Source organism: Vombatus ursinus, unplaced genomic scaffold, assembly GCF_900497805.2.
Source record: "Vombatus ursinus unplaced genomic scaffold, bare-nosed wombat genome assembly UNPS02014798.1, whole genome shotgun sequence".
NCBI classification, from domain to species: Eukaryota; Metazoa; Chordata; class Mammalia; order Diprotodontia; family Vombatidae; genus Vombatus; species Vombatus ursinus.
In genome coordinates this window covers 83,570,294-83,595,275 of record NW_020954576.1, presented here as the reverse complement: position 1 = coordinate 83,595,275, position 24,982 = coordinate 83,570,294, and the positions used below count along the sequence as shown (strand labels likewise).

At 37.8% G+C, this 24,982-nt stretch overlaps 1 protein-coding gene across 1 annotated transcript in view; it reads left to right on the top strand.

The window, feature by feature from the left end:
* LOC114049475 (transport and Golgi organization protein 1 homolog) overlaps positions 1 to 24,982 on the top strand; it is a 41,103-nt gene that overhangs the window by 13,084 nt on the left and 3,037 nt on the right. Inside the window, exons 5-22 of the mRNA XM_027870713.1 lie at positions 238 to 315; positions 451 to 561; positions 1,457 to 1,528; positions 2,460 to 2,564; positions 6,228 to 6,350; positions 6,448 to 6,577; positions 13,767 to 13,822; positions 13,917 to 14,007; positions 14,153 to 14,291; positions 16,645 to 16,746; positions 17,012 to 17,072; positions 17,176 to 17,211; positions 17,339 to 17,406; positions 17,547 to 17,644; positions 17,808 to 17,945; positions 18,615 to 18,689; positions 18,820 to 18,896; positions 24,551 to 24,695. Of these exons, the coding sequence (XP_027726514.1) occupies positions 238 to 315; positions 451 to 561; positions 1,457 to 1,528; positions 2,460 to 2,564; positions 6,228 to 6,350; positions 6,448 to 6,577; positions 13,767 to 13,822; positions 13,917 to 14,007; positions 14,153 to 14,291; positions 16,645 to 16,746; positions 17,012 to 17,072; positions 17,176 to 17,211; positions 17,339 to 17,406; positions 17,547 to 17,644; positions 17,808 to 17,945; positions 18,615 to 18,689; positions 18,820 to 18,896; positions 24,551 to 24,695 (1,705 nt within the window). The remainder of the gene's footprint in view (positions 1 to 237; positions 316 to 450; positions 562 to 1,456; positions 1,529 to 2,459; positions 2,565 to 6,227; positions 6,351 to 6,447; positions 6,578 to 13,766; positions 13,823 to 13,916; positions 14,008 to 14,152; positions 14,292 to 16,644; positions 16,747 to 17,011; positions 17,073 to 17,175; positions 17,212 to 17,338; positions 17,407 to 17,546; positions 17,645 to 17,807; positions 17,946 to 18,614; positions 18,690 to 18,819; positions 18,897 to 24,550; positions 24,696 to 24,982) is intronic.

Genomic DNA, 24,982 nt, shown 5'->3' with positions numbered 1-24,982 from the left:
TACCATCTTAGTTTATTATTTTCTACAAATTATCTAAATCTGAAGGAAATGCAAGTATAATGCCTTCTGAGGTTATATTCTGTAAAGCAAGCACCTATTTAGATGTACAGGGTATCCCAAAAGTCTTAGTGAATTAAAGCTTAAACTGAACTAATAAGACTTTTGAGACAATCTGTTTTGTGCTGTTTTTATAGTGTGCTTTTTGCTTCTTCTGAATCTTTTTTTGTCTGTCTATAGATCAAAAAAGCAAAGGAGTCGGTAAAGGAAACCAAGAAACAGAATATTAATCTTTCTGATGAAGCAGCTGGCCTTAAGGTAAAAATCCTCCCTATATTTAGGATTATAGCACAAAAATAAAAGTAAAATCAGTGATTTTTAAAATAACCATTGTACATAGCAGGCACTCTAATGATTTGTTTCCTTGAATTCATTTATCTTGATAATTTTTAGGATAAAATCAGAGGGCTTGAAGAAACAAACCAAAAACTGGATGACAAAGTGAAAAATCTCAATTCATTGTTGGAAACTGAAAAGGAACAGAATGTAAAGAAACAGGACATGGTAAAAGCATTCCTCTAATTTAGATTTTTTTTGTGCCTTGTTTGAGTTGAGACTTTTGCTCGAAATTGGTGGAAGACAGGGTAGTCTGTTTACCTTTGAATATTTCCTTAGCACAGGGTGGTCTGGGGACTCAGATGGATCTCTGAGACCCTGTCAGGAGGGTCTTTGAGGTCAAAACTGTTTTCATAATGCTGAAGATATTTCAGTTTCTAACATGGCAAATTTAAATATAACCCATGTAAAAAGCTCTTTCGGGAGGGGGTCCTCAATAATTTTTATTGAGGGGGTCCTGATACCAGAAAGCTTGAGAGCTGCAGCCTTAGATTTTGAGCACATACTGCATGTGCTTATCATTGTTGCTATTTATTTATAGTAATTTTTATCCTTTTCTGTACTTTCCTCAGAGAAAGGTAAAAATGACAAACTGCAGTGGCGGTGTTTCTTGTGAAATTTCCACTTGTATAAAAGTTGTTCAATAGTTTTGTTCAATATCACCCTGCAAAGGCTAGAGAAACATCAGTTTTGGGGTATTTGAGTTCTGAATCTATTATATTTTCCTTCAAAAAAAATTTTTTTTCCTCCCATTTTCTTTTATTGCATTGTTCATTTCAGTAAGCATGATTATGTATGACCCTATAGATTCTACAGAACATTGTGTCATCTATTAGGTTTTTCTTGATTGTTGTCCCGCCTCCATTCTCCTTTATTTCCCTACAGAAGTAGATCTTTAGGTCTTAAGTTTGTTGGTGGCCTTTATCAGAAGTGTAAAAGAATAAAGTTTTGTTAAATGTTACTTCTAAAAGTGTGCTCATTTTATGGGTTTACTGAAATGGCTAACATTTAACTTTTTAGTTGTTAATATACATTTTTGTTTTCTGTTTTCTTTTTCATACAGATATTGGAAACTCAGAAATCAATAGAAAAACTACAAGAAGTTATTACAATGCATTCTGTTGAACTTTCAGAGGTAAAATAATCTAACTTTTCCTGAAGGCTTATAGTACCAAGTATGGTGGGTGAAAGATGAAATGACTGATGAAACAAAGGTTTATGCTTCCAATCCTTTCGATTTATTAAGCAATGTATGCCAGTTGTCCAACAAATCGTGACCATTAGCCTTCCTCAGCTTTGGCACTGGACCCCAAATATTGGAGACAGATTTTTATGCATTAAAAACAGTTAATCAAATAAAACCAATTAATTAAAAGAAAACAGTTAACCAGGATACAAAATTAGGTAATCTGATTTCTAATTGGAGGAAGGATTAGGGGCTTTCCAGGTTGGGAGGAGGAGAGTGAACAGCTGTAATTCCCTGAAATCAGAAAATGTGTTCTACTCCCCCCAAGAGTCTGTATTCAATCAAAGGAACATGGAAACAATAACTGATTAACCGGTAAGGGGCCAGTTTTCAGATAAGACGTATGGGTTACTTGAGATGTGTAATTGTTAGAAAATTTCTTGCATCAGTCTTTAGATCTGACTGGGTTTCTAGTCAGCATAACCTAGATATCCTTGTAAGAGTTTCTAAGCAGCAGGGAGAGATGGTCCAGCTTCCCAGCCACACAGGGTTAGGTTCAAACAATGCAATAAAGTTTTCTCACAATTCCCATAATTTAATGAAGTTTTCTGACAAGACAGAAATTGGACTAGACCCATAATTGAATAGAGAGAGAACTGAGCTAGCTTCCTAATTGAGCCACAAGATGGAGTCAGTGTGGTTCACTCAATTCCCCCTACCACTTGCTGTCCTAATCCCCTCAATTCCCTCGAGACCCCTTAAAATATAAATAGTTCATGATATACTAATCTGCATGTTTTTGCAATTAAAAACTCAAAAATCCAGTGTGGATATGAAGTAGCAGAGAGATTACAGTTTTCATGGTAGTCTTTTGCTTTAGGTGCAGATAGCCCTTAATGAAGCTAAGTTCAGTGAAGAGAAAGTAAAGTCTGAACTGCATCATGTGCAGGAAGAAAATGCACGACTCAAAAAGAGAAAGGAGCAGGTATGGTGAGTTTTTCTTCTTTAAGTGCTGTAACTAATTAGGTTTGTGCTTTTCTTATCTAACTTCTCTCAGTTGCTCTTGTATTTTTAGTGTATTAACAAATAGGTAATTCACATTCATGTAGTTCTTAGTTTACGGAGTGATTTCTCCACAACAGCCCTTAGAGGCATAAAGTAAGAAATAGTTGGAGCTTGTGTTATTAATGTTGCAGAGTTTAAATTTTTGTTATCCAACAACATAATAAATATGTGTATCAACATAAATAGGTCAGTGCATCCAGATTTCATGTCTTTTCCAAGTTCATGAGGCTGTTAAAAGGGTAATTTTTGTCTTTTTTTTTAATTTTTTTTTTTTTTGGCTAGGCATTGGGGTTAAGTGATTTGCCCAGGGTCACACAGCTAGTGTCAAATGTCTGAGGCTGGATTTGAACTCAGGTCCTCCTGACTCCAGGGTCAATGCTGTATCCACCTAGCTGCCCCCTAATTTTTGTCTTTTGACCCAAAATTAGAGTCAGTTATTAAAAAGTCTAATCTTGTTTTAGCTGCACAGAAGACTTCTTTTCTCTAGACTTAAACATGACTAATTCCTTTAACCAGTCATTATGATATGATAGACTCTTCATGAATCCAATTGCCATCCTCTGCACCCCTTTCCATTTCATCAATGTCTGTCTTAAACTCTGCCACGCAGAACTGAGCAAAAATACTCCAGAGGAGGTCTGAAGATGGCAGAGGACAGTGGGACCACCACTTCACTATTCCTGGAAGCATCTTCTCTTCATGTAGCATTTTAGTGTTCAAGATCTCATTAGTTGTTTTGACTGACATTGATACTTTTGACTCATAATTGAACTCGAAGGCCACCAAAATCCCCAGTCTTTTTCAGAACTGCTGTCTAATCATGCCTCCTCTATCATGTAATTGTGGAGTCAATTTTTTTAACCTCGGTATAAGACTTTTATAATTATGCTTATTAAATTTCATCTTAAATTCAGTAAAATGCTCTAGCCCATCAAGATCTTTTTGGATCCCAATTACTAACTCTTTCAACTTCAGCTCATCCAAAAATTGGATGAACATGCCATGAATTCCTTTAATTCAAGGCATTTATAAAAACATAGTAAACAGCCCACAGCCAAGAACAGATCTCTGGATATGTCAGTGGAGATCTCCTGACATAATAACATTGAAGTGTTCAAGGAGGACTAGCCCCTCTGATGTGAGGGCTTGCTGAGCCCTTTCTAGGGCTGCTCATCCATCTTTGGTGTCCACCTGGCACTCAACTCTCACTTGTGGCTCCAGGAAACTAGTGTGCACAGCAGCCACACTCTGGTAAAACCATCTCAGTGGATAGGCTAAACCAGGTTGAGGGTAATTGACAGACCTCAAACCTGTTGGTGAGTTAGGGGGATGTCTACCCCAAGTATGTAAAGACTTCCCCTGATGGATTGTGTAGATGAGAACAATTTGTTCCAGTGGCCATGAAGGTGACTGAAGCAGGCATGTGGAGCATTTAGAGCTTGGTCAGACATTGAGGATACCAAAGTCATCCATTGTATCCCAGGCTATCACTAGTCTTCTTGACTTTTGTCTTGCCCCACTGGACTTCAATGACTCTGGAAGGAGAGAGTGAGGCTGACAACTTCATGCAACTCTGCCTCACTTAAATCCAATTCCCACACAAGTCAAGACATAAACCTGGGGTATCATTGGTTCTTTTCAAAAACGAAGGATGGAACACAGAACTTGTTCTTTGAATGGAGCTATCACTTAGTTCTGAATTCATTTATTTGTCTTCTCTACTCTGTATTTCTGCATCTTCCCTTCTGGAATGGTATGCAGTAACGTTATCAAAAACTTTGATAAAATCTAGGTTAACTATTCACAGTACTTTATCCTCCTAGTTGATTAATTCTGTTAAAAAAGGAAATAAGATTACTTCATCTCTCACATTCTGTGTATCTCCTGAAGAGACTGAAAGAATTATCAGGCAATAGTGTATACTCATTTTGTATTAAGTGAAAGATACATGATGTATTTTGTAATCCTCCTTGGAAAGTTATTCCTACCTGGACGTGATGGTGAGTAAATATTTAGTCAGGAGGACTAGACTTGGCCTAAGTTATTACTGGGAGAAAAGGTGAAGTGTGCACTGTCATCTCTGCTAAGGGTCCATTCTTTGAATTACCAGTTTTGAGAATTGTTGTTATGTGGGACCAAAGTGTATCCTGAAGTTTACATTTTAATCAGATTAACTAGTTAGTCAACTATTCCTGGGGCACCGTAGCTAATCCTTTAGTTTTGTGCTTTGAGTTGATTCCATTCATACTTATACAGGAAGAGTTTTCTGAAGGGAAGCACTTTCCTTCCTTCATTTCTCCACAGTAATGAAATCAGCCTTAGGTTTAGGTGATAGACCAGGAAGCAGACATTTTGTCCTCCCCTTCCCTCATGCCTCCAAAGTGGATTTCACATTTACCATAAGAATGTCAAGTTCAGTGTGCCAGCTCAGTTCAATTATGGGTGGCCATGGTAGCAGGGAAGGATAGGGGAGAGGGGAAGAGGAAGGATTTTATGGTGGAAAGGGCATTTCAATTTGAGTCAAGACTCCAGTTAAAATCTCTGCTGTGACACATATTTGTGTAACCCTGGACAAGTTTTAACCTTTGTTGTCTTTAGTATCCTCATCTGTAAGTTGGGCATACATTCTTCACAGGATTGTTAAGAGAAGAGCATTTTCAAACATTTAATGTTATCTAAATGTTATTAGAGCTTTGTCATTCTTTAGAATCATTGTCCAGATTTCCTTGTGTGGTATTTAGGAAAACCTCCACTAAAGTCTTACTCCATTGTTTCATTTTGATTGACCTTTAACCCTGGATTCTTAAAGGCTGTGTCGGCATAGTATGCATCATAGAAAGTTCTACCAAGTTAGAAAAACTTTGGACATGGGCACAGTGATGGATGCTATGTTTCATCCAACAACTAACCTACCTAAATTCACAGGGGTACATCATAAGATTGCCTGCAGGTTTCAGTCATAGCAACTTTTTCAAAAACAGTCTTACTGACTGAAAAATGATTATAGTCTGTGTAAGTAGATGGAATAAAATAAAAATAAAATTATGGATTGTTGAAGTATTTATGGGAATCCCAATTGAAAGCAAGTATTTTTGCCAGACTTGTTGCCATATGGGAATCAAGTTCCCTACTAAAAGGAACAAAATAATGAGCTACTTTCAGTTTTGTTAATCCTTGGAAATGATTATCATTCTCATTCAAGGGAATCTGGTACGTGGAGACTGGAAACCCCAAAGTTGTCCAACTGTTAAGAACAACAACTGATTATGCTATTAAGAGCAGTCTGCTGTAGATGATTATTTCATTTATCCTTTTTCTTCTTTCATTGATGCCTCCAAATATCCGAAGGGTTTATAGTTTTGGGTTTTCATTTGTCTTGTTGGTCCTCTTTCATTCCACCTATGAGTAGGCTGTCGGAGGAATAAAATTTTCCCTTGCATCTCAGGAAGATATTAATACTGCAAACTGTGTATATTTAATTTTGAACTGTATTCATTGGATGTCAATAAACAGGGATCATGTCCCTTGAAAGAAAGAGCTTGCAAATTATGATTTGTGGTAATGTAGTCATTTTTTTTCCTAGCTGCTGCAGGAAGCAGAAGGTTGGAGTGAGCGACACACTGAACTCAGTGAGCAAATCAAATTATATCAGAAGACTCAGAAAGATAGTGAAGAAGCCCTTGCTTACAAAGAGAATGAAATTGAAGTAAGTTCCTGCTAAGGAACTTTTCTTTTTATGTTCTGCTTATACAGTGGGGTGACATTTGGAGCTTTTCTCTGATGACTTTTGGTTTCTTCATTAGGTTTTGACTAATTGCATTATGCAGCTGAAACAACTTGATCTTGATTCTGAATCTGAGCGCAAAAATAACGAAGAAGGAAATGGATGGGATGACTTAGCCAATGGAGAGCTGTCAGATAAAATCACCTCAGGTAGCTTGTGGACTTTTTTGCTTATCCATTTTAACACTCTGATAGGAAGGTAGAACATTTGGAACTTTCTCTGGGAGTTGTGTCCTTAAATTTGTTTGCTATCAGGACAGGTACAAAACCATAGAAAGGAAATGTTTCTCAGTTGAAAGAGAATTTTGTACCATGTAAAGCTCTTTCCAGTCTAAGAACAATACTGCTAAACTATGTTTTGGGCAAATACAACTTTGTATAGAGGTTTATAGTTTCCTGAAGAGTGAAGTATCCTTTGTCTGGCCAGTGAATTCAGATTTTCTCAGGGTGTTTCATTTTTATTAAAATATTTGTCAACTTCCGCTTCTGGGAGCCAAGATGGCGGAGTAAAAAGGTAGTCGCTCTCACCCTCCCCTATCAACCTCTGAAAACCCAGAAAATATCACCCCAGAAAAAACCCTGGAACAGCTGAACCAGAAGAAAGATGGGGTGTAGCAGTGCAGTAGCCCAGGTAGCTAGAGGGATTAATGGGAAAGACCCCTCTTACCCTGGGGGAAGGGGAGCGGTATGAAACAGGAGTCGCCCAGCCAGCTAGTGGAAAGACCCACTTTAGCACACCAGGAGGAGATTCTGGTGCCTCGGCATTCTACAGCAAACGGGTCTCCCAGTGCCTCAGCAAAAATAAGGGAAGCATCACTACAAAGGGCCCCAGGAGGATAAGCACACGGCAGCATTCATCTGAAAGGAGCTGAAGAAAGCAACCTAGAAGTGCCAGATAGTTCCAGCCTTGTTGATTCCAGCCCAACACCAGGTAAGCTGTCTGAATCCTACAGCCTCCAACTGCCAACCAGGAGGAGCTCCTGAAGCCCAGGTGGTTGAGCAGGCAAACGCCAACAGCTGTACCTCCGAGTGCCTCAGTGAGGGTGGGGTAACTGGTGGAAACCAGCTCAGAAAACCACTGCCTCGGCATTCTACAGCAAGGAAGTCTCCCAGTACCTCAACAGAAATAAGGGAGGCAGCACTGCAAGGGGCCCCAGGCAGTTAAACACCTGACAGCACTTATCTAAAAGGAGCTAAACAAAGCTAAAGGAAAGGAAAAGCAGGCAACCTAGATTTACCTGAAAGTCCCAGCCTTGTTGATTCCAGCTCAACACCAGATAAGCTGCTGGAACCCTACAGCCTCCTATTGCCAACATAAGAGGCCCCAGCTCCCAAAGCCAGTGACCAAGACCTAGGCTCCCAACATAAGAAGCTTGGGTCAGTGCCCTCTGCTCCCCAGCAGGAGAGCTTAATCTCTGTAAAGGCCAGGGAATAAGGAAACACCATGAGTAAAAAGAAACGTACGATAGATTCATATTATGAGAAGAGTGAAGATCAAGACAGAAATTCTGAAAAGGACAACACTGTCATCAAACCCACATCTGCAGCATCAAAAGGGAATATGAACTGGTGTTAAGCCCAAAAAGCCTTCTTAGAAGAACTCTAGAAGAATTTTAAAAGTCAAATGAGAGAGGTAGAGAAATCCTTTAAAAGTACAATTGGCCAATTGGAAAAAAAGTACACTGAAGAAAACAAGTCCCTAAAACACACAATTGGCCAATTGGAAAAAAAGTACATTGAAGAAAATAAATCCCTTAAAAATACAATTGACCAATTGGAGAAGAAAGTACAAAATCTAACAGAAAAAAATAATATGTTAAAAATTAGAATTGAACAAATGGAAACTAATGACTCTATGAGAGAGCAAGAATCAGTCAAACAGAAACAAAAAAATGAAAAAATAGATGAAAATGTAAAATACCTCATGGGTAAAACAGCTGACCTGGAAAATCGATCCAGGAGAGACAATTTAAAAATTATAGGCCTACCTGAAAGTCATGATGAAAAAAAGAGCCTGGACAATATCCTTCAGGAAATCATAAAGGAAAACTGCCCTGAAGTCCTAGAACCTGAAGGTAAAATAACTATAGAAAGAATCCACCGCTCCCCACCTGAAAGAGATCCCAAATTGAAAACACCAAGGAATATAATAGCTAAATTCCAAAATTACCAGATTAAAGAGAAATTACTGCAAGCAGTCAGAAAGAAACAATTTAAATATCATGGAACCACAGTCAGGATTACACAAGACCTTGCAGCCTCTACATAAAAAGACTGTAGGGCATGGAACATGATATTTTATAAGGCAAAGGAGCTTGGAATACAGCCAAGGATTAACTACCCAGTGAAAGTGAGCCGTGATCTTTCAGGGAAGGAGATAGATATTCAGCAAAATAGGGGACTTCCAAACGTTCCTGATAAAAAGACCAGAGCTCAACAAAAAATTTGATCTTCAATTACAGGATTCAAGAGAGACATAAAAAGGTAAATGGGTCAGAAAGATACAATATGTTGTTAATAAGGGCAAAATGTTTACATCCCTACAAGGGAAGATGGCACTTGCAACTCTTGAGAACTGTATTGTTATTATACCATGTTAAAGGAGTATACATAAAGGGGTAGATATAAGTTGACTTTGATGTTATGATAAAAAAAAATTTAATTAAGTGGGTTAAATGGATCCAAGTAAGTGGATTAGTCTGAGCTAAGAAAATGTACCGCGAAAGGAGGTGGCAGACAAGGGTAAATTATATTACAGGAAAAGACACAAAAACCTGTTAGAGCAGAGGTAAAGAAGGGAGAGGGATGAGCATTGTTTGAACCTTACTCTCATCAGATTTGGCTCAAGAAGGGAATAACATAATCAGTTAGGTATAGAAATCTAACTTGCACTATAGGCAGTAGGAGGGAAAAGGGGAAAAAAAGGGAGGGGGGATAGAAGGGAGGGAAGAAGCAGTAAGGGTAAAGGGGAAGAAAAGGGAAAGGGATAATAGAAGGGAGGTGGGACTGTGGGAAGTGGTGGTCAAAAGCAAAACACTAGTGAAGAGGGAAAAGGAGAAAGGAGAAAGAAAAGCATAAACGGGGAAAAAAGGGTGGAGAAAAAGACACAGATAGTAATCATAACTGTAAATATGAATGGGGTGAACTTTCCCATAAAACAGAAACGTATAGCAGAATGGATTAAAAACCATAATCCTGCAATATATTGTTTACAGGAAACACATTTGAAAAATAGTGACACACACAGGGTAAAGGTAAAAGGCTGGAGCAAAATATATTATGCTTCAGCTGAAGTAAAAGCAAGGGTAGCAATCCTGATCTCAGACAAAGCAAAATCAAAAATAGATCTTATCAAAAAAGATAAGGAAGGAAACTACATCCTATTAAAAGGCACCATAGACAATGAAGTAATATCATTACTGAACATATATGCACCAAATGGTATAACATCCAAATTCTTAGAGGAGAAGTTCAGGGAGTTACAGGAAGAAATAGCAAAACTATACTAGTGGGGGACCACAACCTCCCCCTCTCTGAACTAGATAAATCTAACCACATAATAAACAAGAAAGAAGTCAAGGAGGTGAATGGAACATTAGAAAAGTTAGGTATGATAGACCTGTGGAGAAAACTGAATGGGTAGAAAGGAATATACTTTTTTCTCGGCGGTTCATGGCACACACACGAAAATTGACCATGTACTAGGGCATAAAAACCTCACAATCCAATGCAGAAAGGCAGAAATAGTAAACGCATCCTTTCGGATCATGAAACAATAAAAATTATATGTAATAAAGGGCCATGGAAAGAGAGACTAAAAAAAAAATTGGGAACTAAATAATCCAATCCTAAAAAATAACTGGGTCAAAGAACAAATCATAGAAACAATCACTAATTTCATTCAAGAGAATGACAATAATGAGACAACATACCAAAACTTATGGGATGCAGCAAAAGCAGTTCTTAGGGGAAGTTTTATATCTCTAAATGCTTACATAAATAAAATAGAAAAAGAGGAGATCAATGAATTGGGCATACAACTAAAAAAACCAGAAAAAGAACAAATTAAAAATCCTCAATTAAACACCAAATTAGAAATATTGAAAACCAAAGGAAAAATTAATAAAATTGAAATTAAGAAAACTATTGAACTAATAAATAAAACTAAGAGCTGGTTTTGTGAAAAAATCAGTAAAATAGATAAACCTTTGGTTAATCTAATTAAAAAAAAGAAAGAAGAAAACCAAATTACTAGTATCAAGAATGAAAAGGGTGAAACTACCACCAAGGAAGAGGAAATTAAAACAAGTTAGGAATTATTTTGCCCAACTATATGCCAACAGATTTGACAATCTTAGTGAAATGAATATATATTTACAAAAATATAAATTGCCCAGATTAACAGAAGAGGAAGTAAAATACTTAAATAACCCCATCTCAGAAAAAGAAATTGAACAAATCATTGATGAACTCCCTAGAAAAAAATCTCCAGGGCCAAGATGGATTTACATGTGAATTCTGTCAAACATTTAAAGAACAATTAATTCCAATACTCTATAAACTATTTGGTAAAATAGGTAAAGAAGGAATCTTACCAAATTCTTTTTATGATACAAATATGGTGCTGATACCTAAACCAGGAAGAGTCAAAACAGAGAAAGAAAATTACAGACCAATTTCTCTAATGAATATAGATGCAAAAATCTCAAACAAAATATTAGCAAATAGATTACAGCAACTTATCACACAAATAATACACTATGACCAGGTAGGATTTATACCAGGAATACAGGGCTGGTTCAATATACGGAAAACTATCAGCATAATCCATCATATCAACACCAAAACTAACAGAAACCACATGATCATCTCAATAGATGCAGAAAAAGATTTTGACAAAATACAACACCCACTCCTATTAAAAACACTAGAGAGCATAGGTATAAATGGAGTCTTCCTTAAAATAATAAATAGCAACTATCTAAAACCTTTAGCAAGCATAATATGTAATGGGTACAAGCTAGAAGCATTTCCAGTAAGATCAGGGGTGAAACAAGGATGTCCATTATCACCACTGTTATTCAACATCGTACTGGAAACGTTAGCTTTAGCAATAAGAAAAGAAAAAGACATTGAAGGCATTAGAATAGGCAAAGAAGCAACAAAGCTATCACTCTTTGCACATGACATGATGTTATACTTAGAGAATCCCAGAGAATCAAGTAAAAAACTACTTGAAATAATAAACAACTTCAGCAAAGTTGCAGGCTATAAAATAAACCCACATAAATCGTCGGCATTTCTATATATTACCAACAAAGCCCAACAGCAAGAGATAGAAAGAGAAATTCCATTTAAACTTACTGTAGACATTATAAAATATTTAGGAGTCTACCTCCTGAAACAAACCAAGGAACTCTATGAACACAGTTACAAAACACTTTTCACGCAAATAAAATCAGATCTAAATAATTGGAAAAACATCAGTTACTCATGAGTAGGCCGAGCTAATATAATAAAAATGATAGCTCTAAGCTAATTTACTTATTCAGTGCCATACCAATCAAACTACCAAAAAATTATTTTATAGAGTTAGAAAAAATAATAAGATTCGTTTGGAAGAACAAAAGGTCCAGAATATCAAGAGAACTAATGAAAAGAAATGCAGGGGAAGGTGGCCTAGCCATTCCATATCTTAAATTGTATTATAAAGCAGCAATCATCAAAACTGCTTGGTACTGGCTAAGAAGTAGAGTGGATCAGTGGAATAGGTTAAGTATGCAAGACACAGTAGTCAATGACTATAGTAATCTATTTTTTGATAAACCCAAAGACCCCAGCTTCTGGGATAAGAACCCACTCTTTGAAAAAAAACTGCTGCGAAAACTGGAAAAGAGCATGGCAGAAACTAGGCATAGATCAAAATCTCACACCATATACCAAAATAAAGTCAAAATGGGTACATGATTTAGATATAAAGGCTGATACTATAAGCAAACTGAGAGAGCAAGGAATAGTTTACCTGTCAAATCTATGGAGAACAGAAGAATTCATGACCAAACAGGAGATAGAGAACATTATAAAAAGCAAAATAGATAATTCTGATTACATTAAATTGAAAAGTTTTTGCACAAACAAAGCCAATGCAACTAAGATTAGAAGGAAGGTAGAAAATTGGGAAAGAATTTTTACAACCAGTCTCTCTGATAAGGGCCTCATTTCTAAAATATATAGAGAATTAAGTCAAATTTATAAGAATACAAGCCATTCCCCAATTGATAAGTGGTCAGAGGATATGAACAGACAATTCTCAGATGAAGAAATTAAAGCCATCTATAGTCATATGAAAAAATGCTCTAAATCACTATTGATTAGAGAAATGCAAATCAAAATAACTCTGAGATACCACATCACACCTATCAGAATGGCCAACATGACAAAACAGGAAAATGATAAATGTTGGAGAAGATGTGGGAAAATTGGAACACTAATGCATTGCTGGTGGAGTTGTGAAATGATTCAACCATTTTGGAGAGCAATTTGGAACTATGCCCAAAGGGCTATAAAAATGTGCATACCCTTTGACCCAGCAATAGTACTTCTGGGGTTGTATCCCAAAGACATCACACAAATGGGAAAAGGACCTCCGTGTACAAAAATATTCATCGCAGCTCTTTTTGTGGTCGCAAAGAATTGGAAATTGAGAGGATGCCCATCAATTGGGGAATGGCTGAGCAAGTTGTGGTGTATGAATGTGATGGAATACTATTGTGCTATAAGAAATGTTGAACAGGCTGACTTCAGAAAAACCTGGAAAGACTTGTATGGTCTGATGCTGAGTGAAGTGAGCAGAACCAAGAGAACTTTGTACACAATAACAGCCACGTTTTGTGATGAGAAATATTGATAAACTTAACCCTGGCAATACAAGGATCCTAGACATCTCCAGAGGCCTTGTGATGGAAAATGCTATCCACGCCCAAAGAAAGAACTATGGAAGCCAAATTGTTATTTTTTTTCTCTTCTGTTGAGTTTTGTTTTCTCTTTCTGATGGTTCCTCCTATTGGTTTTAATTTCTACTTACAACATCACTAATGTGAAAATATGTTTAATATGAATGTAAATGTATAGCCTATATCAGATTGTGCTCTGTCTTGGGGAGGGTGTTGGGGAGGAAGGGGGAGAAAAATTTTAAACTCAAAAGCATATGGAAGTGATTATTGATAAATCAAAAAAAATTAATTAAAAAATATTTGTCATGGATTCTTAAGAATTTTTGGAGGTAAAAGAATATAAAGTGATAAATAGTAAATTCCTCTTTTTTATTTTTTTCTTAAAGATAATCGGAATGAGAAGATGAAGAGCCAGATTAAACAGATGATGGATGTCTCACGGGTATGATCTAAGTCCTTCTGTATTACTGTAAAAGGTATATATAGTTCCCATCTTAACATTTCAGTTTAATAATTCTCTCTTCTCTAACTTGTAGGTTAAAACTACATTAACAATAGTTGAAGAAGATAGAAACCAATTGCAGTCCAAACTAAGTGATGAAATAAAAGCTCGGCATGAATTGGAAGGTAGACTTTTCCTTATGAAATGTTTTCTTTTTAAATAATAAAAATGAGTTTGTATATGAGAATTGAATATTCTCACTTACCTGCCCCTGCTGTCATGTGGCACATGCACACACAAACAGGCAGAATTTTTTTTTTTTTTTTACAGAACAAATTAAGAAGATGGAACATGACTCCTCTTCTCTGCAGTCAGCCAAAGCACAGTTAGAAAATGAATGTAAAACTCTGCAACAAAAAGTGGAGATTCTCAATGAACTCTACCAGCAGAAAGAGATGGCTCTGCAGAAGTAAGTGTCTATGTGTATTAATAAATATTTTCTAGATGAACGTGTTTGTGCTGAGACATACACACGCTATGTACCTAGAAAACCAGCACGTATGTTTATATATTTCTTTTTTTAATTAATTTATCAATTGTTTGGTTATTTCAGTTGTGTTCAATTCTTTGCGACCCCAGTTAGGGTTTTCTTGGCAAAGATACTGGAGTGATTTGCCATTTCCTTCTCCAGCTCATTTTACAGATGAGGAAACTGAGGCAAACAGGGTTAAGTGACTTGTCCAGGGTCACACAGCTAGTAAGTATCTGAGGCCAGATTTGAACTCGTGAACGTGAGCTTTCCTGATGTTAGGCCCAGCATTCTATCCATTGTGCCACGTAGCTGCCCTTTTTTTCCCCTTAAATCAGTGCATCAACACAATAAAATCAGACAGGAACTACATTTTAATCTGTTTTGGGCTGCACTTGGAAGTGTTGTGAGCCACATGGCATCTTGTGGACCACATTTTTTGACACCTCTGGTATAGCAGATAGGCCACTTGACTTTGAGTCAGGGAAATCTAAGTTCAAATACCCTTTCAGAAGGGGCAGCTAGGTGGCACAGTGGATAGAGCACTGGCCCTGGAGTCAGGAGGACCTGAGTTCAAATCTGGCCTCAGACACTTGACACTCACTAGCTGTGTGACCCTGGGCAAGTCACTTAACCCTGATTGCCTCACCAAAAAGACAAATACTCTCTCAGACCATTACTGGATGTGTGACCCTGGGCAATCTCCATAGGTCTCAGTTTTCAAAACATTCCTGTTTTCATTTCTAAAATGAGGAGAGTTGAACTAGTTAACTTCTGATTTCTTTTCCATCTTTAAAGCTGTGATCCTGTGATACCAAACTATGTACTGACAGTATCTTGCCTTCTGCCTTTTATCAAAATCAGAAGTTTGCATTTAGAAAGCAAGCTTTCTTTTTTTTTTTTTTTTTTTTTTTAATAATATAGCTTAGGTAATTATTACCTGGGAGATGATTGTTCTGTGTTCTTCCTTTTTAACTCTTTCAAAATCACCTTTTTTATGTCCTTACTTGTGCTAATGTGGACTATAGAAATATAAGATTTAGATCATTTAGTAGAAACCCCTCAGTTACAGATGAGGAAACAGAGGCTCAGAGTAATTATGATTTGCTAAAGGGCACATGGATGATAAATCAGGTCTGAAGACCCTCATGTCAGTCTCTCAGAGAGAAGAATACTGAACTCATGCTAGATATACTCTTAATACTGAGTATATGTTTTAAAAGAAAAAAAAAGGCAACCCTCAGGAGGATTGGGCCCCTGGGTAGCATAGCTTGTCTTTCCACATGTTCAAAACGGGAAACGTTCCAGGAAGCAAAGAATTGTTTTATCTACTTCATTCCTGTAGCGTTCAATACATGTCTGGACACACAGTAGGAACAAAAGCATTACTAATAAGTGCTTAATGAATACTTGATTGAGCAAACATTTATTGAGCATATACTATAAGTCCCTTTCTGGGTGCTGGGAACACAAAAGATGTACAAGACCCAGTCCTTCCCCACACAGGGTTTATGTCTAGCTGTGGAAACAAGACAAATATAACTTTCCACTAGCAGAGTAACGCTTCACCTTCATTTGACCTCATAGCACTCTGTGTTCCTCTATGTATTTATTATATTGAATTTGATTCAGCTATCATTGATTGAATTATTTGGGTACTACATTTCAGAAATTGATAAGCTGGAGTGTCTGGAGGAAATCAGCCAAGATGTTTAAGTTATGATCATAGTTGAGTTGATTATCGTGGTGTTACATAAAAATGAGGTGTTACTTTATCAGTTTGGAGTAGCTAGCTTTCCTTGTGAGCTACCACAACCTTCAAGTGAAGAACTGATTTCCTTTTGGAGGGGGGCACCACATCTTTTCCTTTTATCCTGTGTGGTGCTTTTCATGTAGTAGATGCACAGTAACATACTTAGGGATTTGAGTTAGAGCTGAGGTATATTAGAAGCCAAGTTACTTGTGGGGTAGATGAGAAGGATGACTTGTCAAGATCTGGGTTCTAATCCTGATCAGGGCTTACTCCCTGTGTGACCTTGGGCACATCCTCTCTGGGCCTCAGTTTCTTCATTTACAAAATGAAGAAGTTGGACCAGATAGCCTCCGAGACCTTCTCCGTTTAATCTTTGATTTTATGAAGTGCGTTTTTACTTTTCTTTAAACAACTTAAATGTCTTCTGAAACATCACTGACAATAAGTGTTTGGTGTTTGTGTCATTTTCAAGTTTGGTTGAGAAAAGCAAGAGTATTGAGAACCCCTGAGCAGGTGATTCAGTCTTGTTCTTGATTCCAGGAAGCTCACTCAGGAAGAGTATGAAAGGCAAGAAAAGGAGCAGAAGCTCACTGCTGCAGATGAGAAGGTCAGCTTGGTTGCTGAAGAAGTGAAAACGTATAAGTGAGTTCAACTTCTAGAGTCTTCTTACAGAAATTGTTGCTTGGGGCTGTTAGGTGGCTCAGTGGATAGAGCTCCGGCCTTGGAGTCAGGAGGACCTGAGTTCACATCCAGCCTCAGATACTTGACATTTACTAGCTGTGTGATCCTGGGCAAGTCACTTAATCCTGATTGCCTCACCAAAAAGCAAAAAAAGAAAAAGTAGAAGAAGAAGAAGAGGAAACTGTTACTTGCCTTTTTTCTTTTTGATTTTTAAAATCTTTTATAGGCAGAGAATTCAGGAGATGGAGGATGAATTACAGAAAACAGAGAGGTCATATAAGAATCAGGTATTGATCTTATTACCCTTCATTCATATACTGTAGGATATTTAGTGCAGATAATGATGCCATTAAATAATCAAACTAGAAATTTTTGTTTTGTGCCTTTTAGATTGCTAGTCATGAGAAGAAGGCCCATGACAACTGGGTAAGAGGGTTCCTTTTGTTTCTTGAATGCAAAATCTTTTAAAAATGCTTTTACAGCTTCTGTTCATAATTTAATTTCTACCTTGATGTTATTTGGTCTGACTTTATTTCATTTTATTTTACAATAGCTCATTGCTCGTGCTGCAGAAAGGGCTCTTGCAGAGGAGAAGAGGGAAGCAGCCAACCTGAGACAGAAGTATGTATGTGATGACATTGACATCCACTTCTCAGGGTGGTGTTGTGTTTCTGAGTTATGATGTTGGTATTGTTAAATTACTTTATTTATTGTCTCATTTTCTAAACCCTCTTCAAGTCCATTGTCTTGCTTTATTAAAGATTAATAGAAGTGAATCAAAAGATTGCAATGCTCCAAAGACCAGTGATTGTAAAGCCAACTCCAGGAAGACCTGATCATCAGATTCCCCCACGGAGAGGTAAGGAGCATTTCATAAATCCCACCAATTTCTCTTTGAGAGATAATTAGTATGGAGGTCAAAGTCCATAGTCTGAATATTGTGATCTTCTTAATATAATCTTTAGCACTTAATAGAAAAAACTAGTTGCTATAGGATAGTGACGAGATAATGTCTTCTTCAGGGCCCCTCAGCCGAGACGGCTCTTTTGGTCCATCCCCTGTGAGTGGTGGCGCACCCTCCCCGCCACTGATGATGGAACCACCTGTACGGTCAGTCTCTGCTACTCTTAACCGGAGAGATGTACCTAGAAATGAATTTGGTAAGCAGGTGGCTTTTTTTCTGCAAAAAGCTGTGTTGACAACTTATTTCTTCCCTTTTAGGGATCTGTATGCAAATTACATGTTTGGAATTTTGTGTCTAAGAACTTTTTTAGAAAGCAGTCTCCCATTTTGGTTTGGTATACCACTATATATGATGGTAGAGTCTGTTATAGAACAGAATTTCTTTACTGGAGATTCCCTAAAGGTCATTACCCTGGACTAGGAATGATCATGAAATTACATGAAAATCTCATTTGAAAATACATGAATAAGTAAAATAATGTGAAACATTACATGACTGATACAGTTTGACTATAAATTTTATTCATTTTCCTATTTCTGATTTCTTCAACAACCCTTGTGTCAAGTGTCGACTTCCATTTGTGTATTTATTTTAAAATCCTCAGCCATATATGTAGAAGATAAAACTTCTGTTGACCTTCATAATGGCTCTGAATTCTGTTTTATATTTTTAATAAAATTCTTATTGCTCTCAGCATTTTATTTGAGGAACTGGGCTGTGTTAGATGTCAAGACTGGCTTTGGTTTTTTTAATTGGTAGACCCTTTTTTTAGGGCTTGACAATTAATGGAGTTAATCTAATATGCCTACATGGTGTTTCCCTGGCGTGATCATTTAAAGCTTGTTTCACCTCTTTCTTTCTCAAGGATCTGTGGATGGGCCTCCTCTTGGTCCTGGTCTGAGGAGGTCATCTGAAGTATCTGGAAGAACATCTGCCTCTGGTAAGGAAACTAGATTTATTAAGAGGAGTAAGAGCTAGAGAAGTAAATGACAAAATACTCCTTGATTTTTCTCATTCATAGAAGTTTAAATTAAGAATGTATATAAATGGATTATCTGTTCTATTAACAGATTTGGGCCCTGGTCCAGTCCCTTTGATGAATAGTGGCCCAAGAAGCTCTTCTCCCTCAACAGTGCTGGATGGCATGGTAAGGTCATAATCATTTCCTTTGGACTGTTTTAGGAAACATTTATATAATCCCCTCTACTTGCTTTATCTCTTAATTATATGTTCTGTTCTATTATATCTGTACTTTTTCATTAAAAAAAAAAAAAAGCAAACCCTTCCCCCAGAGGCTGAAGGCCCCTGTGCTCCTACTGTTCTACCATCAGCTGAGGATTCAGTGCCAGTAAGTATTTGGAGACTGAAAATGGAGCTGGGCTTTTACTTGCTACTTTTTGGGAAATCTGGGGAAAACTAAGGAGAAGCATGACACTACTTTTCAGTGCTTTAAATGCATGGCACATCTGGTTGACCTCTCACTTGGTTTTAGAGGATTGCTGTGTTAAACTGACTTTTCTTTGTTGCTGGATAGGAGACTAATTGCTTTTGGGCACTTGATGGTAGATGTCTTTAATGCAAAACAAAGTTACACAACTTTTGGGTCTGAAGCTGCTTGCTTCATATACAGTCTAGATTGCTTTTAGGCAAGTATGTGTATAGCAAATTAAAGTTTGCAAAGTAAATTGGTTGCATATAAGGACAACATCTCCATCCTGGGAGCTAGATATACTAAATATTAACAGTTTTACATTGGGCCTATCACTAAGAAGAACTTTGAAAATTAATCAACTGTAAGTTGGTGCATTCTGCTGTATTTACTCCTGTCCTTAATTCTGGTTTCCTTTCACTAGCAAGAAGTTTTGCTAGTTATTTGGTGTTGAATATTCTAAAACCATTATGCAGACAGTCCACAACTTATGAACAAGTTCTATTCTAAAAGTTCATTTCAGTCAGTTTGGTTCTTGGAATACATTTTCCCGTATTTCCTGTAATGGTAAGGTTCTCAAGCCACTTATGTCATAGGACTTCAGAAACTATCTAAACGGGGATGGGGGGAGCTTGAGGCCTTGAGCCCATGTGGCCTTCTAGGTCCTTGGTTGTGGCCTTTTGACTCAGTCCAAGTTTGAACAAATCCTTTTATTAAGGGGATTTGTTTTGTGAAGTTTGGATTCAGTCAAAGGGCTGCACTTGAGGACTTAGAGGGCCACATGTAGCCTTGAGGTCGAAGGTTCCCCACCCCTGAAAATAGGTACCTAAACAAGAAAACCCCTTTCATAGAATATCTAACAAGTAGTTAGCCAGGCTCTATTGAAGATCTCCAGTACGGTGGAACCCACCATCTCCCGAGGCAGCCCATTCTCATTTTGGTTACTTCTAATCTATTTATTTAAATTAGGCCTGTGGTTTTATTTGGGAGGGGACTGTGACAAATTCTCTCCAGTGTGGGTTGGCACTCTGCACCTCAAGTCTGAGAGAGCTGTTTCAGCACCAAGAATGATGCTTGCCCGGGGTGACATGGATTGAGAATGAACTACAGTTTTTTTGACTGTAAGACCTTGCTATTATTCACTTAGCTCTAATTTTGAAGAGGCTTTTTCTGACATCAGGCCTAAATTGGCCTCTTAGCAATTTCCACCCATTGTTCCTAGTTTTTTCTTCTGGGTGAAGTAGAAAAAATTGGATCTCTCTTCCATGTGACAACCCTAGTGGGGGCCATCTCCAGTCATCCTGATCTATATCTTGCCACTGGACCCAGGTGGCTCCTGAGGAGAAAGTGAGGCTGGTGACTTTGCATAGCCCTCCTTCACTTAAATCCAATTCATTTGCAAGTCATGGCAACACCTTCCTGATATCATGATCCTCTTCCAGAACAAAGGACAAATAACAACTAGTAAGTACATGAGTTCCCCCACCGGGGATCCAACTGGCCAGTTCCACTTGGTCAATGCAGCTCCTTCCTTCCTTCCTTCTTCTCCTCCCTCCCCTACGTCTGTCCACATAGAGTATCATACCCCCCCCCCCCTTACCTGTGGGTGCTCTGCCCAAAGGAATGTAAATTTTGATAGCTGAAACCTTGAAAGATATCTTGGGGTTTCCAGGCGAGGTTTCTTAAGGACAGTGCCTTAAATCCAATTCCATCTGGCTCTCATTGATTGGCCAACAATAGATCCCAGCCCGAGCCCCACTTAGTGGTTATTGTTTGGGCCCAGATGGCTCAGAGTGAATGTAAATAAATTCTCCTCCCAGATTGATTTTTTTTAATTAGGTAAAAGGGGCATTATTTGACTTATTTAATATAAATAAGCTTTGGCTTATTTCTTACCTAGCCTTAATCACTGAATGGACATTGCCTCAGTCAAACTGAGAACTTGGAAAGACCTTAGCTTCAAAAGACTAAGGTCTTCTACTGCATCCGGAGCCATCTCCAGTCATCCTAATCTGTATCTTGTCACTGGACCCAGGTGACTCTGGAGGAGAAAGTGAGGCTGGTGACTTTGCACAGCCCTCCTCACTTAAATCCAACTTATTTGCATGTCATGGTATCACCTCCCTGATGTCATGGTCCTCTTCCAGAATGAAGGATAAACAACAGCAAAAACTCTGGCAGCATAGAATAGAGGCCTGGAAGGGCCCTTAGAATCCAGTCCAATTTTCTCAGGTTATAGTTTAATGTTCTAACCAGTCAAAGTTTTTCAGCTGTGTCTTGTAATGCAAGTCAGGTAAAGATTCTTTATCCAAGCCATTGACAATAAGTGTTAATGTTAAATAGCAGAAGGACAAGCACTGAACTTTGATCACTCCACCAGAAACCTGACTGTTCTTTGAATCCAGCTAGTTAGCAATCCCAGTTCCCATCTAACAGTGCCATGGGTGGGCCCACATCTCTCCTTTCCCACAAGTATATCTTGAACTTAAACATTTGGTCACATACATACATACGTACACACACACACACACACACACAGAGTTTACCTAGATTTTAGCATTTCCCTAATGTAAAATTTAGTTACATCAGTCCGAAGAGGTAATAGTTTGACGTGATTTGTCCTTGCTGAAGCAACGATAGTTCATGATCACTACTTCCTTTTTCAGATGTTCATTAACCACAGTAGAAGTCTAACCTCTCTCTAATGCTCTTAATAGAACTTGTTTCCTTACCTTTCCTCAGCTGCCTTAGTGTGTTCTGATTCTAGGATTCCTGATCTTGTTCTGACAAGACTGTGACACGCCCCACTTTTATGTATTCATTCATTCTTACTCATCCTTGTTTCTATGTTATGTAAACATCTTTCTCAAATTTAAGTTGGTTGATTAGTTCCTTGTCTATCAGCACAGACTTCATAGACAGCTACCCCTTTTCTTCATTACTAGAGAATTGTTCCTATCCCCAGTAGAATTTCAGACCATTAGGATCTTTGTATTTTAAAGCCTTTGTGAGTATTGATTTACAAGACTCCAAGCAATTACTCGCCCTTGTTAGGTACGCTTAATCTCTGTTAGGTACTCTTAATCTTATCATTCCTTATATTTTAAACCATGGTCCAGAAATCCAAATTTCATCTTCAGACTCCATTTTCCTTAAAAAAAAAATACATAATATGCACACACACACATACATACATATATATAGTGTACATATATATGTTTACACATAAATATGCTTTTTATATATTTTGTTAAATATTTCCCAGTTATATGTAAAAAAAATTTAACATTCATTTTTTAAAATTTTGAGTCCCAAATTCGCTTCCCTCCCTCTGGTCCTTTCCCCACCAATTGAGAAGGCAAGCAATATGATACCGATTATACACATGAAGTCTGGTAAAACATATTCCCATATTAACCATGTTGCAAATGAAAACACATACACCCCCAAAAAAGAAAAACCTAGGAACGATAAACAAAGTGAAAAAGTATGCTTCAGTCTGTGTTTAGAGTTCATCAGTTTTCTCCTGGAGGAGGATAGCATTTTTCATCGTGGGTCAGACACCATTTTCTTACCCAACTATTCACTTCCTAAATCTACCTCTATTTTCTGAATCCCTTGCCTTCAGGAGATGGCAGTAATGAAAATACCTCCTACCCTAAGGTCTAAAGTTTCTTTAGCAATGCTTTCCAGCTCCTTTCTGGAAGCATTATTTGTACTTACATGAATGACCAAAATTGTCTGTACTATTTACCATGCTTAAGAAGTCTTGGGATATTTCTTAGATTATGTCTTAGATATATGCCCTGAGAAGATAACAGACCTTTCTATTGCTATTAGATTGTAAAATAGCTGTCTCAATATCCCTCAGCTGGGACCCAGACTTGCCTTTCTCCTCTGGCTCTTACCAGTCTTTCACTTGACAGCACTTATGGTCTCTTTAGGAAAAGGCTCTTAGTTGTCATTTCTCTTTCCTCTGCGTTGCACTCTTCTACACTCCAACTTCCTGACAGGTCAGTCCTTTCAAAAGTTGCTTTGTTTTTATATTGAAGACCTTCTGGTTGCTTTGTTTTTTTTCTCAGAATGCTCTGTTCTCCTTAGTAACCTTGAGAGTAAAGAGGTGTTTCTCAACTCCCTTTTTTTCTGGTGAGGAGAGACCATCTGTACTTTGCATATAATTTTTATTTTATTATGAAGTATCACAGTCTTTGAAGGCAAAGATTTACCTGGCTTTGTGTTCTTGGGAGTGAGATCCCCAGTCCTTATAATTCTCACCAGTGGCTTATCTGTAAAACTGCTTTAGCAAACTGTTTTGGGAGGTCTTCAGGTACAGATTTATTCCTTTCTTTTAAGCACATCAACACCTACACTCAGTTTCATTTTCCTTTCTAAGCCTTTGCACTCGTCTTAACCAGCCGTCTCATCTTTTCTCATCCTGGGTCCTTCACCTCCTTTAGCCATGTCCTCCTCAGATCGTCGCTCTTCTGGCCTGTTTGCCCTTCACCTTCAGTTTCTCTCAGATTTTCACTTAGCAGACTTCTAGACATCTCCCCATTTTCAAAGCCCTTCAGATTACCTTCAGTTTCATCTCCAGTTCAGGCCCTGTGTCCACAGAGCCTGGAAGCTGTCTAAAGTATAGAACTAATAATGGTACTATTTCAGCTGTATCTCATTATGATGTTTATAACATTTCACCGGGCAAATGCATCTCCAATTTCCAACTTAGGATTTCAATTTGAATTCTCCCCAAAAAGAATTCTCACTTTTTGACTGGGAAGGGAAATAGAGCAATCCACATATTTCTGGATACGAGTTACTTGGAAAAATTCGGTTAGCTTTTTTCGTGCATGTAGTCTTAAAATTATTATCTAGATATTCTGGACTGGGGAACAGCAGCAGTCGTTTCTGTCTGAGCAGGAGGGTTAGCTGTGACTTCATCTCTTTGTACTTTTATATAGCTCTTGTTCTTAAGCCAAGGACTGCCTGTATTATGTTGCTGCATTGTGTAGACTTGCATGAATATTTTATGTTTGATGCTACCGGTTACCTTTGCTGGTATGTTTATAATAATGGCATTGAAAAGAGTAGAGACAATTATTTATTACTTTACCTCTTAACTTGCCTAAACAACATGTGGTCCGATGGGAGCAATTTGTTGGAGATAATAACAGAAAACTGCAGCGGCAATGACTGTGCTCCTTTCAAAACTAGTTGGAGGGGAAAGGTGCCAAAGTAGCAAGCTGCTTCTCTCCAGGAAATAACTATCTTTTATCTGTCACTGGGTTTATGGTTTCATCTTTTTGGTTGGTGCTTGTGGTCTGTCATGTCATAAAGCAAATATTAGTTTAAAATTTGTACTTGTGTTCTAACAGGTTAACACTGGTCCCAAAGGCCACCCACCATTCCCAGGAATGCCCCTCATGTCACCACTAGGAGGACTTGCACCACCACCTCTTCGGTTTGGACCACCTCCTCCACGAGGCCCTTATGGGCCTCGACCTCTTCCTCCACCTCTCGGTATGGTGCCGTTGCATGTGGATTGATAATTGACTGGCAAGGCTTGTATTGTTCTTATTTTTAAATATTCAGCAGAGAATGGGTGAGGAGAAATTATCCTGACTGTCCTTCGTGCCTAGAATTCTCTTTCTCATCTCTATTCTCCTGGTTTTCCTGACTTTCTCTCAAGTCTCAACTAAAATTCCATCTTTCATAGGAAGCCTTTCCCAACCCCTCTTAATTATAGTGCCTTCTCTCTGTTGATTATTGATTTCCTATTAATAGTACCTTCCCTCTGTTGATTATTA